Below are 16,915 nucleotides of genomic sequence, written 5' to 3' on the forward strand. Positions count from 1 at the left end.
GAATGGTCCTCTTAAATGTCTGCTCTTCCCTACCTGGCCTGGGTTTTAGCCTTGAGTAATTTCCTGCCTTTGCAGTGGCAGCAGGTTCCTAATTGGGGCCTCTGGTCTCCTGGTCTTGCTAGTCTGTTTCCTCTTCCCGTCACTGGTGTCAGAGATGTTTTTCAAAAACACTATCTTATCAGATGTTCCACAACTGAAAGCCTTCTTCTGTTGCCGATGCTTTCCCAATCCCTTGTTCAGGGTGTCAATACCTCGGCCTTCCTCATTTGCATCACCTCTTGCTGTTTCCTGCTCAGAATGACCTGTACTGCAGACACTGGGCTCTTGAGGGCCTCAGCTCTGCTGTGTTCCACACTTGGCTGGGATGCCAGTCCTCCTGGACTTGTCCACTAGACAGACTCCTTTTTCAAGACATATCTCCTAGGAAGTCATTTCTGACACCTTTAAATTGACCTAAGCCTCACATTTTATCAGTTTTCTAGATTTTAGGTCTGATTATGTTCTTGATTTCCCCATTGTGCGTAAAGTGCAAATACTTGAACAAGCTGTTTGTGCTGAGCCTTTCACAGTCGGACCCTAACTTTCCTTCCTTCCATGACCTGCCTCCCTCAACTCAGAGTCCATCTGATGAGACTGTTCTCAGTTGCCTCAGAACCCTATTATTTTGATTCTTTATTTTGTATTTTTCCTTCATTAATGGACAGAACATCCCCTTTCTTTTAAGATCCAACTCAAACATGATTTCCTTTGAGATATTGATTTATTCCTCACTATAACCAATCCCTTTACTCTTACTCTTTGCTCACATAGTAACATGTATAAAGCTGAATTTTTATTATGTGTTATAGCCTTTTATGATCTTTAAAAAATATTTCTGCTTCCTTTGCTGTTTGTGAGCATCTTGAGGGTAGGGCATGCATCTTTCCTACCTTTGGATCTTAGTATGAAGCATAGTAGCTGGGACAAGATGCTGAGAAAAGGTTTCTTAATTATAATAAATATTCTGTTGCATTAACTGAAGAAGTAGTTTCAAAGAAGATTATAATAATTGAGAACATCGAGTCATTATTTTGTGACAAGCACAATGCCCTATATGATTTCTCATTTAATTTTCACACTGGAACTCCGTGAGGTCTATTGTCATTACCCTCATTTTGTTGATGAAGGTGATGAAGTTTAGGCAGGTGAAATAAAATGCCTACAGCCACACAGGTTTCTGGCGGTAGAACTGAAATTTGAATATAGATCTAATGTCATAGTCCAAGCTCCTAACCATTAAATGTTTCCTTTTGATATTTAATGAATTTATATTTGTATCCTTGCAAACTTCGAAGTTTTAAAAACATTGTCGTCTACTCGGTGTTTCCATATTATCTCATTTCAGCCTAACAGCAACTCTGGCGTTCATTTTAGCCCCACTTTATGGGTAAAGAATATGAGGCTGTATGAGTAAATTATTTGTCACAGGTTAAATGTTAGAATTAGGGAGAACCTAGTTCTTCAGAGTATAATCTAATTTTAAAAATAAATTCATTGATGATGCTGTTTAGGTTTGAAGTTTATTACTTTTTTGTTCAATGCAATCTTAAAATATTTGTTATATACCTATCCATCTATAAAGCACCTAGTGGCAGATCATTATTATTACTTCTAATTTTTTTTATTGTGGTAAAGTATACAGAACATAAAACATACCATCTTAACCATTTTTAAGTATGCAGTTCAGTGGTATGAAATACACTCACATGGTTGTGCTGCTGTCACCACCACCCATCTCCATAGCTCTTTTCATCTTGCAAAACTGAAACTCATTACCTATTAAACAGTAACTCCTCCTTCCCCCCAGACCCTGGCAGCCACTATTCTACTTTCTGTTCCTATGACTATGACTACTCGAAGTACCTTATATAAGTGGAATCACACAGTATTAGTCTTCTTCTGACTGGCTTATTTCATTTAATATAATGTCCTCATGTTCATCCATGTTGTAGCATATTGCAGAATTTTCTTTTTTAAGGATGAATAATATTCCATTGTATATATAGACCACCTTATGTTTATCCATTCACCCATCATTGAACACTTGGGTTACTTCCACGTTTTAGCTATTGTGAACAGTGCTGCTATGAACATGGTGTACATATACCTCTTTGAGACTCTGCTTTCAGTTCTTTTGGGTATGTACCCAGAAGTAGAATTGCTGGATCATATGATGATTCTATTTTTAATTTTGTGAGGAGCTACCATACTGTTTTACACAGCAGCTGTACCATTTTACATTCCCACCAACAGTGCACAAGAGTTCCAAATTTTCTGTGACCTAGTCAACACTTATAATTTTCTGTTTTGATAGTAGCCATCCTGATGGGTGTGAATGGTATCTCCTGTTTTGTTTTGTTTTTTTTTTAATTGGAGTATAGTTGCTTTCCAATGTTGTGTTTCTACTGTGCAGCAAAATGAATCATCTATACACATACATACACATACATATATCCCTCTTCTTTGGATTTCCTTCCCATTTACCACAGTGCATTAAGTAGTCTTGTTGTGTTTTGATTTACATTGCCCTAATGATGAGTGATGTTGAGCATTTTTTCATGTGTTTATTGGTCCTTTAAACATCTTCTTTGGAGAAATGTCTGTTCAGGTCCTTTGCCTGTTTTTGAATCAGGTTTATATGTTGTTGAGTTTTAGGAGTTCTCTGTATGTTCTGGATAATAATTTCTCATCAGATATATGATTTTTGAATATTTTCTCCTTTTTGTGGGTTGCCTTTTAACTCTGTGGGTAGTGTCTCTTGAGGTACAAAATTTTAAAATTTTCATGAAGTCCAATTTGACTATATTTTCTTTTGTTGCCTGTGCCTTCGATGTCATATCCAAGAGATCATCACCAAATCCAGTGTTGTGAAGCTTTTGTCCTAAGTTTTCTTCCAAGAGTTTTATTGTTTTTGATCTTACATTTAGGTCTTTTATCCATTTTGAGTTTATTTCTGTGTATTCTGTTAGGTGAAAGTCTGACATCATTCTTTTGCATTTTGATGTCCAGTTTTTACAGCACCATTTGTTGAAAAGAGTGTTCCCCACTGAGTAGTCTTGGCACCCTTGTCAAAAATCCTTTGGCGGTATATGCAAGGATTTTATTTCTGGGCTATCTTATTCCATTGTCTGTATGTCTGTCTTTATGCCAGTACCACACTGTTTGGATTACTGTAGCTTTGAAGTAGATTTTGAAATCAGGAAGTATGAGTCCTTCAATTTTTTCTTCTTCTTTCAAGATTGTTTTGGCTATTTGGGGTCCATTGAGATTCCATATGAATTTTGTGATTGGTTTTTGTATATCTGAAAAAAAGTCATTGGGATTTTGATAGGGATTGCATTGAATCTATAGATTGCTTTCGGTAATATTGACATTTTAATAATATTAGTTCTTCCAATCCACAAACATGGGATGTGTTTCCATTTACAGTTGACCCTTGAACAACAAAGGTTTGAACTGTGCGGGTCCACTTATACACAGACATTTAAAAAGTAAATATGTACTACAGTACTACATGATCTGTAGTTGGTTGACTCCATGGATGTGGAACCATCGATATGGAGGGCTGACTGTAAGGATATACATGGATTTTTGACTGTATGGATGTAGGTGCACCCAACCCCCATGATGTTCAAGGGTCAGCTGTATTTATGTCTTTAATTTCTTTCAGCAGTGTTTTTTAGTTTTCACTGTATAAGTCTTTCACCTCATTGGTTAATTTAATTCCTAAGTATTTTATTCTTTTTGATGCTGTTGTAAATGGAATTATTGTAATAATTTCCTTTTCAGATAATGTCAAATACTGTGCTCATTTTACTTTTTCTTTTCCAATTTAGATTCCTTTTATATCTTTTTCTTGTCAAATTTCTCTGGCTAGAACTTCCAGTACTACGTTGACTAGAAGTGGTGAAAGCGGGCATCCTTGTCTTGTTCCTGATCTTAGAGGAAAAGCTTTCAGTCTTTCACCATTGAGTATGATGGTTGCTGGGGTTTTTTCATATATGGCTTTTATTATGGTGTAGTAGTTTCCTTCTGTACCCCATTTGTTGAGTGTTTTTTAATCATGAAGAGGTGTTGAGTGTTGTCAAATGCCTTATCTGCATCTATTGAGGTCATCATAGGATTTTTTATCTTTCATTCTGTTAACGTGCTTTGTTAACGTTTGTTGATTTACATAGTTTGATCCATCCTTGTGTCTATAAAGCACCTAGTGGCAGAGCATTACTGTTAAATTTTTTTTAAACTTCTAAAAGTAACATAACCATATTGTAGGATACTTGCAGAAAAATAAAAAGCAGAAAAATAATCACCTGTAATTTCTCTACTCCAATCCCATTTTGATGTATTTCTTTCTGGTCATTTTTCACATGCTTATTATTTTCTCAACATTATTTAGCCTTTTTCCTTGTTATATGGTTACCATAAATTATTATTAGTAATGGTTGTACAATATTCCATCTGGTGAGACTGTTCCGTGCTGTTTTGGGAGGGAGGAGGGATGAGTAGTAAGATAAACATTTATTGTAAGGTTACATTACGTTATCTTACCTTCAAATCAACTGCATGGGTTGACACTATTAATTTTACTTAAGGATATGCCCACTGGGATGCAGAGAGGTTAAATCACTTGTTCAGGGTTATGTAGCTAGTAAGTGGTAAAGCTGGTATTGGAACTGAGACCTGGTGACTTAAGAGGCCATGCTTTTTCCCCTTTACTTTTGTATTGCCTCCATATGTCATTTATTAAATTCTTATAACAACTTGTGTTTTAATATTCAGTAATATAAGTAATGAAGGTGAAAGCTTAGAGGATAACAGTGGTTGGTACAGGAACCATTGGTGTAGAGTGGGTTAGTGCTGGGCACTGGACTGATTGCTTTACATTCATTACCTTGTTCAGCTTTTATTACGACCCTGTGGGTACATATTATCATCATGCTGCCATTGGTTGGATAACTTGGGTGTTTTCAGTTTTTTCACTAGTCTCCTCATGCTTTGAATTATTTCCTTATGATGGATGCTCAGGTTGTCTCCATTTTCCCTCCACCTTGCAAATAACCATGCATTGCTCCAACTCTTCACAGCTACAAGTAACAGTTTAATTTTGACCCGCATGAGTAATTTGTTGATGTGTGTATCCGGGAACATTTTGACTATAGGAAATGCATCCACTTAATTTGACCAAGCTCTCGAGAGGATGCCCATCTACATGTTCATTAGTGCACAAGGACACAGTTTCTGCAAGCGTCTGCATATACTTGACGTCCAGCATAAATTTTGTCACTCAGATATTTTAATTTACATTTCTGTCTTTATTAATGAGAGCACCAGTTCTTGGTGTTCTTAGAAGGTTTTGGCCTTTCTTTTCTGTGGATGTCTGTTTTTATACTTTGCCCATTTTCCCACTGGGGTTGTCTTTTTCTGTTGGTTTGTAGAAGCTCTTTCTGTTAATTCTCCTATACACTTTATGCTTTGTAAATATTTTTTCTTATTCTGTTAATCTGTTTACTAACCTTTCCCAAAGTGTTCTTTGTTGAACAGAAATTTTAGATTTTAATATGATCAAATTCAATATTTTTTGCCTAATGTTTTGTGCTTTTGAAATTTTATTTAAGGAATCCTTCTTAATTAGACCACAAGAATTAGGTCTTTATCTGTAGTTCTCTTTTTATGCGGTGGTAGAAAAGGATCCAATTTTATTTTTCTCTCTATAGTGAGTCTGCCTGCTTCTTTAGAATTCGAACTTTAGAGTCAGTAACTCTTGGAGATGTTTTAGGGGCCCTTAGCACAACATATAGTTTACTCTTAAATATTTAGTCGTGTCATTTTTTGTTTGCCCTCGGCCCCTGCAACCTCCTCCCACCAATAAGTAAGCTTTATAGGTACGGATCTTTTTCTGTTTTGTGTATTGGTATATGCCAAGCACCAAAAGATAGTGACTGGCACATGACATTCACTCAGCAGCCTTCACCTTACTTGTGAATGTTGGGTGCATGTCCGCTCTTTTCCTGTAGCCAGTTGTCCTTGCTACAGAAAGCTTGAAATCTCTACTAGAACTAGACTGTTTCTGTTATCAGCTCTCCTATTAACTAGCTGTGTTTTCTCAGGGAAGTCAGTTTCCTTTCTTCATCTGCAAATTAATGCCCCTGTGTAACCACCGTCTTAATCAAGATATAGAAAGTTGGGCTTCCCTAGTGGCGCAGTGGTTGAGAGTCCGCCTGCCGATGCAGGGGACACGGGTTCGTGCCCCAGTCCGGGAAGATCCTACATGCCGCGGAGCAGCTAGGCCCGTGAGCCATGGCTGCTGAGCCTGCGCGTCCAGAGCCTGTGCTCCGCAACGGGAGAGGCCACAACAGTGAGAGGCCCGTGTACCGCCAAAAAAAAAAAAAAAAAGATATAGAAAGTTGTCATCACCCCCAGAAGTTCCCTTGTAGTCCTTTGTAGTCAGTTCACCTGTTCCTCAGCCCCAGGCAGTAGTGATTGGCTTTTCTGTCACAGTGACTGATTATCTTTGCTTGTTCTAGAATTTTATATAAATGGAATCATATAGTATCTTCTTTTTCATGATTAGCTTCTCCTGGTCAGCATGTTTTGAGATTCATGTGCTACGTATATTGATAGTTTATTCCTTTTTTATTGCTAAGTAGTAGTCCATTATATGGATATACCACAGGGTTTTTTTGTTCATTTGTTTTACTTTTTGGTTACACCACATGGCATGTGGGACCTTAGTTCCCTGACCAGGGTTTGAACCCACGCCCCCTGCAGTGGAAGCGTGGAGTCTGGACTGCCAGGGAAGTACCTATGCTACGGTTTTTAAAATCCAGTCACCTGCTGAGGGGCATTCGGGATTATGATAAAAGCTACAACGTGTTTTTGTGTACTGGTGTAGATGATGTATGTTTGGATAAATACCTAAGAGTAGAATACCTGTAACTGGGGCCATAAAAAAGGATGGATGGTGGATGGTTTTTAATTTGTGTATATATATTATATTCATATGTGTATCAAATAAATATAAACAGCTAGAACTTCATTTGTTCCAAAAATATTTTGGGGACAATTAGAGAAAGAATTAAGTAGCGTAAATAGAGTAAGGTAGTATGTATCAGAAGGGGACGGGAAGGGTGAAGAAAAGAGAAATGAGCATTGATCTGAGTAACCTAATCAACCATTACAGTAGTATAACTCTCTCTCCTATATGTATATACATGTATATATTTTAAAATCTTGTCCATTTATATCTTTAATATTATACCATGAACATTTTCTCACACTGTTGTGTTTTTTAAAACAATAACTTTATTAGGTGCATTTTGCTCTATTGGGTGAATATGTAACTTATTTTATATCCATAATTTATTTTACTGTTATGGACACTTGGATCCTTTTTTTCCCTATAAAATTTCAGGTGTGAGGAACATTTTTCTACATAAATCCCATATCTCATACAGATTGTTTCTACAGAAGTAGAATTACTGAGTCCAATGATAGGGCCATCTATAAGGTGTTGTGAGAAAGTGCTTTCCAGACGGTGTTTTTAGCAAAGCTGTGTTGAGAGTTGGCTGTCATAATGCATCTTTACCAGCTCTGAGAATAATTTTAAGTATCTTGCTCACTTGACAGGTGAAATAGTTTTCTTACTGTTATAGTTTTGCATTTAAGAATACAGGCTCTTTGTCTTATTTGTAATAAAATATTCCATTTTATTGTTTGCTTTTCTTTTTTTAAATATTTATTCATTTATGGCTGAATTGGGTCCTTGTTGCTGCGCGCGGGCTTTTCTCTAGTTGTGGTGAGCGGGGGCCACTCCTCGTTGCAGTGCGCGGGCTTCTCATTGTGGTGGCCTCTCCTGCTGCGGAGCTTAGGCTCTAGGTGCATGGGCTTCAGTAGTTGTAGTTCGTGGGCTCTAGAGTGCAGCTCAGCAGCTGCGGCACACGGGCTTAGTTGCTCCGTGGCATGTGGGATCTTCCTGGACCACGGCTCGAACCCGTGTCCCCTGCATTGGCAGGCGGACTCCCAACCACTGCGCCACCAGGGAAGCCCCTGTTTGCTTTTCATTTGCAGAATGGAAGTCAGTGGTGGTTGCTCCAGAGGCTAGGGGAAAAAAAAAGGATTTGTGATGTTTATGTCATGGAGAAATTTCACATTTCTTATCTAGTCAGATATTTTGGATCTTCTCCTCTGTTATGTCCATAGCTTTTATACTCAGAATGTCCGTTAACATCATGAGATTAGATCAATCTTCACTTAAAATTTTATCTCAAATGTGATGTTTTCAGTTGAGTCTTTTTTCAGCCCCTGAGCCAGTTCAGTGAGGCCAGTTGGGAGCCGTTAGGTACTGAAATTATGGGGCAGTACTGATTTTATCCAGATGATCCAGAGTACACTTAAAATAAATTTGCTATATTGCCATCAAAACGAAGGCCTCTAGCCTTCATGATAGTGTGAAGGTGTAAGTAAGGCAGTGGTCCCCAAACTTTTTGGCACCAGGGACTGGTTTTGTGAAAGACAATTTTTCCACGGAGCGGGGGTTGTGGGGAGGTGGTTCAGGCAGTAATGGGAGCGATGGGGAGTGGTGGGGAGGGATGGGGAGCGATGGGGAGTGGTGGGAAGCGATGGGGAGCGATGGAGAGCGGCAGATGAAGCTTCTTCGCTCACTTGCCTGCAGCTCACCTCCTGCTGTGCGGCCCGGTCCCTAACAGGCCTTGGCCTGGGGGTTGGGGACCCCTGAGGTAAGGGGCAGGAGGACAATACAAGGCGTTCCTTGTATTTTTTAATTAACAGAAAACATACCAGTGCATTTTTTGGTGGTTCCTTCTTCTGCAGGATATGATCATAGTTATATTGTTTTCATTAGTGTGCCCATCTCTCAATATACTCATTTCAAACTGCATGACATGTTTCTGAGATTGAATCATTAGGAGGGTTAAAGATAGATAATTAATTTTAGGAAATTATGATTCATAAGACTTCCTACTTTTGTAAAAATGTTAAATTAGCAATGGCTGTTACCGTCAACCATATTTTTTTGTCTTGGAACATGCAGAATTATCTCAGGGGAGATGAAATAACCCTGGGTTCTGCAGCCTTTTGCTTGGACACACCAGTGCTCAACACCTGTTGGAAAGTAGCATCCTAGGAGAGACGTTGGGAGGGAAGTTATTGGAAAGAAAGTGGATAGGATGGGAGAAAATTAAAAAGCTGTTGAAAAAGTTCAGAGAAATTGACTATAATATTTAAATTGTAGACATTTACATACTATTTCATGATTTATACTAAGTGAAATTAAAATAGGAGACTAGATGGCCTTTGTAAATGCATCTCAAACCCAAACTGCTATTTTTGTCTCTTTATTTGAAGATCAGCCCTTGTGATGGATATGTAGCATGTAAGAAAATGAGAGACCTGGAGTGGCCTTAACCTGAATTATTAGCATAAGTATTTTCACAGGAACTAAACCTTCCTGAGTACTTGATGATCTAAGAAAAGGAAGAATGGGTTGGGACCCTTTGTTATATTTAAGGTATTGTTTGAGTCACTCAATCCTTCAGAATATATTTATAATTACCTTGGATAGTCTTAAGGCTTATCCAGTATGCTTAGCCTATAATACTGAGTAAGATGACGTTACTCCTCATTTGTGTAACATCTGCAGCACTCTGGTTCTGTTCTACTTTTTGAGAAAAACAGGTGAGAAAAAGTAAGGAATTCCTCAAGTTTAGGCATTGCTCTGAACTAAGGAAGTCGAGCCCAACATGCTGTCACTAAGAGAAAGGAAAGTTCTCTTCTATTGTGCCTTCATCCATGCTCTACTGTTTGAGTGCACAGTGGCTAAGAAGACCCATTTGTGTGGTGAAATTCAGTGGATTAAAATGTATCAAGGAATAATAAAGTATAATGCGTTTCTTGTTAAAACAAAACAGCCAACTGGGACTGGAAAGGAATTTTCTTAATAAAAGCTACCAGTATCCTTTAGCAAGCATCATATTTATATTTGTCACTTTATATTGATAAAATATATCTAATAGTAACCTTCAGCAAGTGTGTTTAATGATGAACTGTTATATGAATCCTTTGTAAGATCTGAAACAAGAATATCCATATTAATACTACCTAAGGGTACATTGTACTGGAAGTCCTAATTAGCACAATAAGAAAAGACAAGTTTAGTAGACGTACTTAGACAAACCTAAAACTAATACGGGTTTAGCAGGGTTTCCCAACCTTGGTGTACCAGCAACCACCGACCAGAAAATATTAAATAAAACCCTCTTTTCAAAAGAAACAAAAAACATGCAGTACCTAGGAAAAACCCAAAAGATGTGCAAGAGTTTTATGGGGAAAAATTGTAAGACCTTATTAAGGACATAGAAAAAGTTATAAATAAATTAACAATTATGCAAAGTTCATCAGTGAAAGTTAACATTACTTAATATTGTAATGGTATTTATTCTTCTCTAATCTAAATCACAGCAGTGTTTTTCATGGATCTTGCCGATTGACTTTAAAATTACTATGGATGAATAAAGGACAGAGAGCTAAGATGAGTTTAGAAAGGAAGGAGGGGACCTGCCTAAGATTGGCAAGCTTGTGTGGGACCAGGGAGCTTTCGTACATTTGGATGGATGGTAGATGGTGGCTACTTTTTCGTAAAAATAGTCTTCAGCCAATAGGTACATGAACAAAAATCAAAAGGGAGTACTGTTTAAAAAAAGAAAAGTCTTCCTCCTACCCCTGCCTGACATATATCTTAGAACTTATGTCATCTTAATGTCTGTAATACTGCTTCATTTCTTTTAATGATTATATAATAATCCTTGGCATGTTATATTATAAATTAGCCAGGCCCCTAAGATGTATGTTTAGATGTTTCTCATCTCTTCTTGCTGTCAAAAATGCTAAAATGAATTTCCTCCCTTGGGTATTATTTCACACGTGTCTGACTATGTCTATAGGATGAATATCTAGAAGCAGAATTGCTGAGAAATTCTTGTTTAATCCTCTACAGAACTTTAGAATCAACTTGCCTAGTTTGTGGTGGTGTTCAGTTAAATTATCTTAGAGGCAATTTGGATTTTGTTGTCTTTCATCTAAATATCGAGCATGTCTTTCCATTTGCTCTTTTTTTATATCAGTAGCTTTTCAAAAATTTCTTCGTATAGTTCTTGTCCTTTCTTCTATTACTAAGTATTTTATTTTTCTTACTGCTGTAGTAAATAATTGGGGTCTTGTCTTTTTTTAAATCTCCTAAATTTTTTTGTTATGTATGTGTATATGAATGCTATTAATTTTAGTATATTAGTTTGTACCCAAACAAATAATTGATTAAATTCTTTGATTTAAAATAGCACACTAGCTGATTTTCTTGGGTTTTATAGGTATGTATTATGCAAATAATGATCATTTTAACTCCTTACCAACTTTATACCCCATTTCTTTCTCTATTTCAGCTATGTTGGTTATTACCTTTGGCAGAGTGTCAAAGACATTTTTGTTTGTTTGTTTTGTTTTTGTTTTCTTTTTGCGGTACACGGGCCTCTCACTGTTGTGGTGTCTCCCGTTGCGGAGCACAGGCTCCAGACGCGCAGGCTCAGCAGCCATGGCTCACGGGCCCTGCCGCTACGCGGCACGTGGGATCTTCCTGAACTGGGGCACGAACCCGTGTCGCTGCATCGGCAGGCGGACTCTCAACCACTGTGCCAGCAGGGAAGCCCCAAAGACATTTTTGAATATGCCTGATCAGGTTAAGGAAGTGCTTATTCATTCCCATTTTGTTAGGGGCTAGATGTTGAATTTTACTGATTTTCAACATGTTTAGAAATTCTGTGCTTTTTCACTTTCGATCTATTAATGGGATGAATTATATTTCTAGATTTCTTAATAATAAATCTTCCTAGAAATCCTGGAATTAAATACCCAGTTATGGTACATTCTTTTGATATTTGAATGTATTAATATATTAACATTAATTTATGTTAATATTTAATATTAGACTGTATATTCAAATATTTTATTTAGGATTTTTTAATACCAGTATTCCTATGGGACACTAGTTTTCTTTTTCTATGCAATTTTTATGGGGTTTTGTTACCATTATTATGTTAGATTGCTTGCTTTCCTTCTTTATTATGTTGTGGAAGACTCTAAATTGCATTGGAGTTACCTGGTCACTAAAAGTCTGATGGAATTACCTTGTGAATATGTCCCTACCTGGTGTTTTTCTGGACAGGTTATTTGCCAACTTCCTCTGTTTATTTCTTTGGAAACATTGGCCTTTTTAAGTATTCTTTTTTTTTCTGTGGTCAACTTTTGATCATTTATATTTTCCTAGAATATTGTAGTGATTATATCTTCGTACAGAAATGAACAAAGTAGTTGCTTATGACTGTTTTAATTTCCCTTTTATATATGGCTTTGTCTCTGTAGACATTTCTTAGTTTGTATGTTTTTGTGCTTTGTGTCTTCATTCTTGATTAGATTAGCTAATGATGTCTTCATTTTATTTTTCACTGAGAAGGAGCTCTTGGATTAATATTCTACAATTTTTGTTTTTTTTCCACTAGCACTGCTTTAGCTTTTTAATGATTTTTTTAGATTTTTTGCAGTTTTCAGATAACCTTCTGAATCAGTAGTTTATGAGAGTTTTCTAGTTTCATTATTAATGTCTGGTTTAAGTTCACTGCAACTAGGAAATGTCTATATCACTTTCGGAATCTATTAAGGTCATTTTTTTTGGCTGTGTTGGGTCTTTGCTGCTGCGTGCAGACTTTCTCTAGTTGCAGCGAGCAGGGGCTACTCTTCGTTGCAGTGCGCAGGCTTCTCATTGTGGTGGCTTCTCTTGTTGTGGAGCACGGGCTCTAGGTGCGTGGGCTCAGTAGTTGTGGCTCGCGGGCTCAGTAGTTGTGGCACATAGGTTTAGTTGCTCCACGGCATGTGGGATCTTCCTGGACCAGGGATCGAACTGGTGTCCCCCGCATTGGCAGGCGGATTCTTAACCACTGTGCCACCAGGGAGGTCCCAAGGTCATTTTTATGGCTGACTTCATGCTCAATTTTAATGAATCTTTCTTGGACCTATTGACAAGTTTGTTTTGGATTTCAGAATGAAATCAATTAGATCTGTCTTACGAATTAGGTCTTCTGTATCCATACTTAATTTTGTTCAGTAGATGTTTTTGTGGACTGAGAAAAGTGAATTAAAGTCTCATAATTCTGTATTCCTGTCCATATTTCCTTTCTTTCTTATAGTTTTTGTTTTATAACTACCTATGCCCTATTTGTCTTTTTTAAAAATGATTTTTGCCCTGATTTCCAAATCCTATCCATTGCAGTATTGATCCCTGTTTCATTTGGATTGCATTTTTATGATATGCCTTTGCCCATTCTTTTTCAGTCTAAGTCACTTTAAGTGTCTCTTGTAGATAGTATATTTTTTGTTTTGTGATCCAATATGTGTTTTTCTTTTAATTGTTGAGTTTAGCCAATTTGTATATATTAGAAAGACAAACTTGTTTGGTTTTGGTCCTCTCATGTTTAATAGCCTTTCTTTTGTTGGTTTTTATCTTGCTACATAATGTGTTTTTTATGAGTTTCTTCAGATAACTTAGAAATTTTGTGTTTTTGTTCAAAGAGTACCTTTATAAACTTAAATGCAGTGGTGTGCTTAATTCCTAAGAGAATTTCTGTTGGCTCCCTATTGTGAACAGTGAGGAAATTAGTACATTTTCACTTTTGCCCATTTCCCTTCCCCATTTTCCAAACTTCAGTTGATTATTTCCATTGGTGTTGACCTTTATATATCAAAATATATTTATACCTCTACTGCATGATTTGTCTCCCTTGACTGACAGTCAGTAAAGTTGACAAATCGGTCTGTGTGGACTGACTCCACCTTGTCTTCTCCTGCCCCTTCTCCTACTACAGTGGGGCTGCGACTCCCCACGTCACTTCCTTCTTACCCTCCAGTTAACTTTAAATAGTGCTGTTTTCTCTGCCAATGCAGTTATCTCCTAAACAGAAAACAGTTCTCTTCCATGAACTGAAGACACAGAAGGCTCTGCAGTCCCTCTGCCACAGTTTACTCCTTGTCTTGCTTGAAATTCATCCCCTGAGTTTAGAAGTTTCTTCAGGGATAAGTTCTTGCTTTTTTTTTTTTTTTTTAATTTTTGGGCCGCGCCGAGCAGCATATGGGATCTTATTTCCCCGACCAGGGATCGAACCCGCAACCCCTGCACTGGAAGTGTGGAGTCTTAACCACTGGACTGCCAGGGATGTCCCAAGTTCTTGCATTTTGTTTTTTTAGGTTTTTTTAAAAATTAATTAATTAATTATGTTAATTTTTGGCTGCATTGGGTCTTTGTTGCTGTGCATGAACTTTCTCTAGTTGCGGTTGAGCGGGGGCTACTCTTTGTTGTGGTGCGCAGGCTTCTAATTGCGGTGGCTTCTCTTGTTACAGAGCACGGGCTCTAGGGTCTATGGGCTTCAGTAGTTGTGGCACACGGGCTCAGTAGTTGTGACTCGCGGGCTCTAGAGTGCAGGCTCAGTAGTTGTGGCGCACGGGCTTAGTTGCTCCACGGTATGTGGGATCTTCCCGGACCAGGGCTCGAACCCATGTCTCCTGCGTTGGCAGGAGGATTCTTAACCACTGCGCCACCAGGGAAGCCCTTGCATTTTGAAAATGATTTGTTTTGACTGCTTTGATACTTAAATGACAGATTAACTGGATACAGAATCCTCGTGTCGTACTTAATTTTCTTGCAGACACTTGGGCACTTCTGCTCTGTCTTCCAGCACAGAATGTTTCTCTGGAGAGACTGAGGCCAGCCTGGTTTGTCTCATAGTACGTTTTTGTGTCGGGATATCCTAGTTTACTGGTAGAGGGTGTTGGGGTTTGATTGGAGGGGAATGGAAAATGGCACAAATTCAACTGTAGCTGTAACATTTTATTTCCTTAAAAAACAAAATGATATGAAGCAAATATGCCATGAGTTCAGTATGATTGCTGAGTACAAGAGATTCTGCAATATTATTCTCTGTGGTACAGGGTGTGTTTGAAATAAAATTTTTTAATTAAAAAATATGCCATGTAACTATAAATCAGGAAGAGCTTGTATTCTTTAGTGATCGAGTTCAAAATATATTTAATCGAAAAATCACATATTTGCCTTATTGATCACAGCATTCATTCTTGTTTTCTTTATATGTTGACAACCACTTGTGTAATTCCTGTATTTTCTTTAGTGTCATTCCCTAAGTTTTGAGTAAAAGTACTTTATATTCTAACATCTTGAAGATTATAAAATTCTAGACTTAGGATCTGTAGAGTGGAGGTTAGTGGCAATTGCTACAGAGGCTAGAACTAAATGGGATGTTTGACTAAAATCTGTTAAATGATTTATATATGCTAGTTTGGGACTATTTTGAAGAAATATTCCTCTAAATATACAAAGTAGACTTAAGGTTTAAAATATCGTGATAATTGAAAGAGTTAAGTATTGAGGACTGGCTTTTCTCTCTTTCTGCAGGGCTCTGATAAGTATGTCACAATAAAAGAGAAATCACCTCTATTTTCTTATTTTTATTCATTTTTATTTTTTAGTACTAAGGGATTTTAAATTTGTTTTTCCTCTGTATTCAGGTACATGTCTCGAGTCCACGGTATGCATCCAAAAGAGACCACTCGTCAGCTGAGCTTGGCTGTGAAAGATGGTCTTATTGTGGAAACGCTAACAGTGGGCTGCAAAGGTTCAAAAGCTGGTATCGAACAGGAAGGATATTGGTTGCCAGGCGATGAGATTGTAAGTTTTTTTTATTTTATAAATCTGGAACGTTATTTAAATATAACCCATAGAAATTTATTTTCAGAAGTTTAGTAATATTCACTTCCACAGTTTTTATTAACATTAAGGACTACATTGGTAGGATGGATACTTTCCTTCCTGATTCTTTAGGAGAAAACTTGGAGCCTGCTTTTTCTGTCTAGATTACCTTGAATCTGAAAAATAAAACAAAGGAAAGCCCTTTTAATGTACGCACAATTTAATGGTACTCCTAAGCGTTTTCTTCAGTAAATATTAGTAAAAAATGTTTCGATGAGGATAATGTTGATGCCATCTAGACAGATTTGAAAGGGATATATACTTTTTTGCTTAGGGGCACATATAGAAGTATATTTTTTTAATGTAAAGCTTGGTTTCATGTGTACTGTTTCTGTCTTCCTACCTTATTTGCTTTTGATTTTTCTAATACCTTCATGAAAAGTCTATTTTTGGAAAGCTTTCAAATATAATAAACATTAATTTTTTAGTTCTGAAAGGAATAGATTTAGTAATTAGATATATTGAGAGTGTTTTATCATGAATTCTCTAAAACCTAAAATTATAAAAATGACACAAAAATCTTAAAATTGGTTATTTGTGGAAACATTTCCCCCAAACATTGTCTTTCCCTTTCTGGCTCTAGGCAATTGAGCCAACACACAAACACCCACCTGTTAGGTCTGAGAGCAATAAACTAAGAACACTGTTTTCTGTGGGGAGCTGGTCCACAGAGGCAGCTATCAGTTATATACTTAGAGAGGCTGTTAGTTTTTTACACTGTTTTTGTTAATTTAATATGTGCCTTGAAAGTTTCTGGAAAAAAAATTCACGTTTTCCACAAACAGAAAACATGGAAGAAAAAAATGTTTAATTTCATTGGTATCATTTGATTTGTGCACTAGAAGTATTCTTGAAAACTTAGGTGAAAATGTTTATAGGAGTATAATTCTTCTGTAAGCTAATTCTTCTTTAGCTTACAGAAAAGTAAAGCTTTTTGCCAATAAAGAAACTTTGGGTGCCAGGCCATAATAATAATAATAATGTCAAGTGACATAA

The 16,915-nt window shown here is 37.1% G+C and overlaps 1 protein-coding gene across 19 annotated transcripts in view; it reads left to right on the forward strand.

Moving 5' to 3' along the window:
• Positions 1-16,915, forward strand: part of ZMYND11 (zinc finger MYND-type containing 11) — a 134,781-nt gene that overhangs the window by 64,598 nt on the left and 53,268 nt on the right. For all 19 annotated transcript variants that reach the window (XM_073801487.1, XM_073801485.1, XM_019945812.3 and 16 more), the window contains one exon: positions 15,679-15,838. In XM_073801487.1, the coding sequence (XP_073657588.1) occupies positions 15,679-15,838 (160 nt within the window). The remainder of the gene's footprint in view (positions 1-15,678; positions 15,839-16,915) is intronic.

The sequence above is a fragment of the Tursiops truncatus genome, chromosome 2 (genome assembly GCF_011762595.2).
Source record: "Tursiops truncatus isolate mTurTru1 chromosome 2, mTurTru1.mat.Y, whole genome shotgun sequence".
Taxonomy (NCBI): domain Eukaryota; kingdom Metazoa; phylum Chordata; class Mammalia; order Artiodactyla; family Delphinidae; genus Tursiops; species Tursiops truncatus.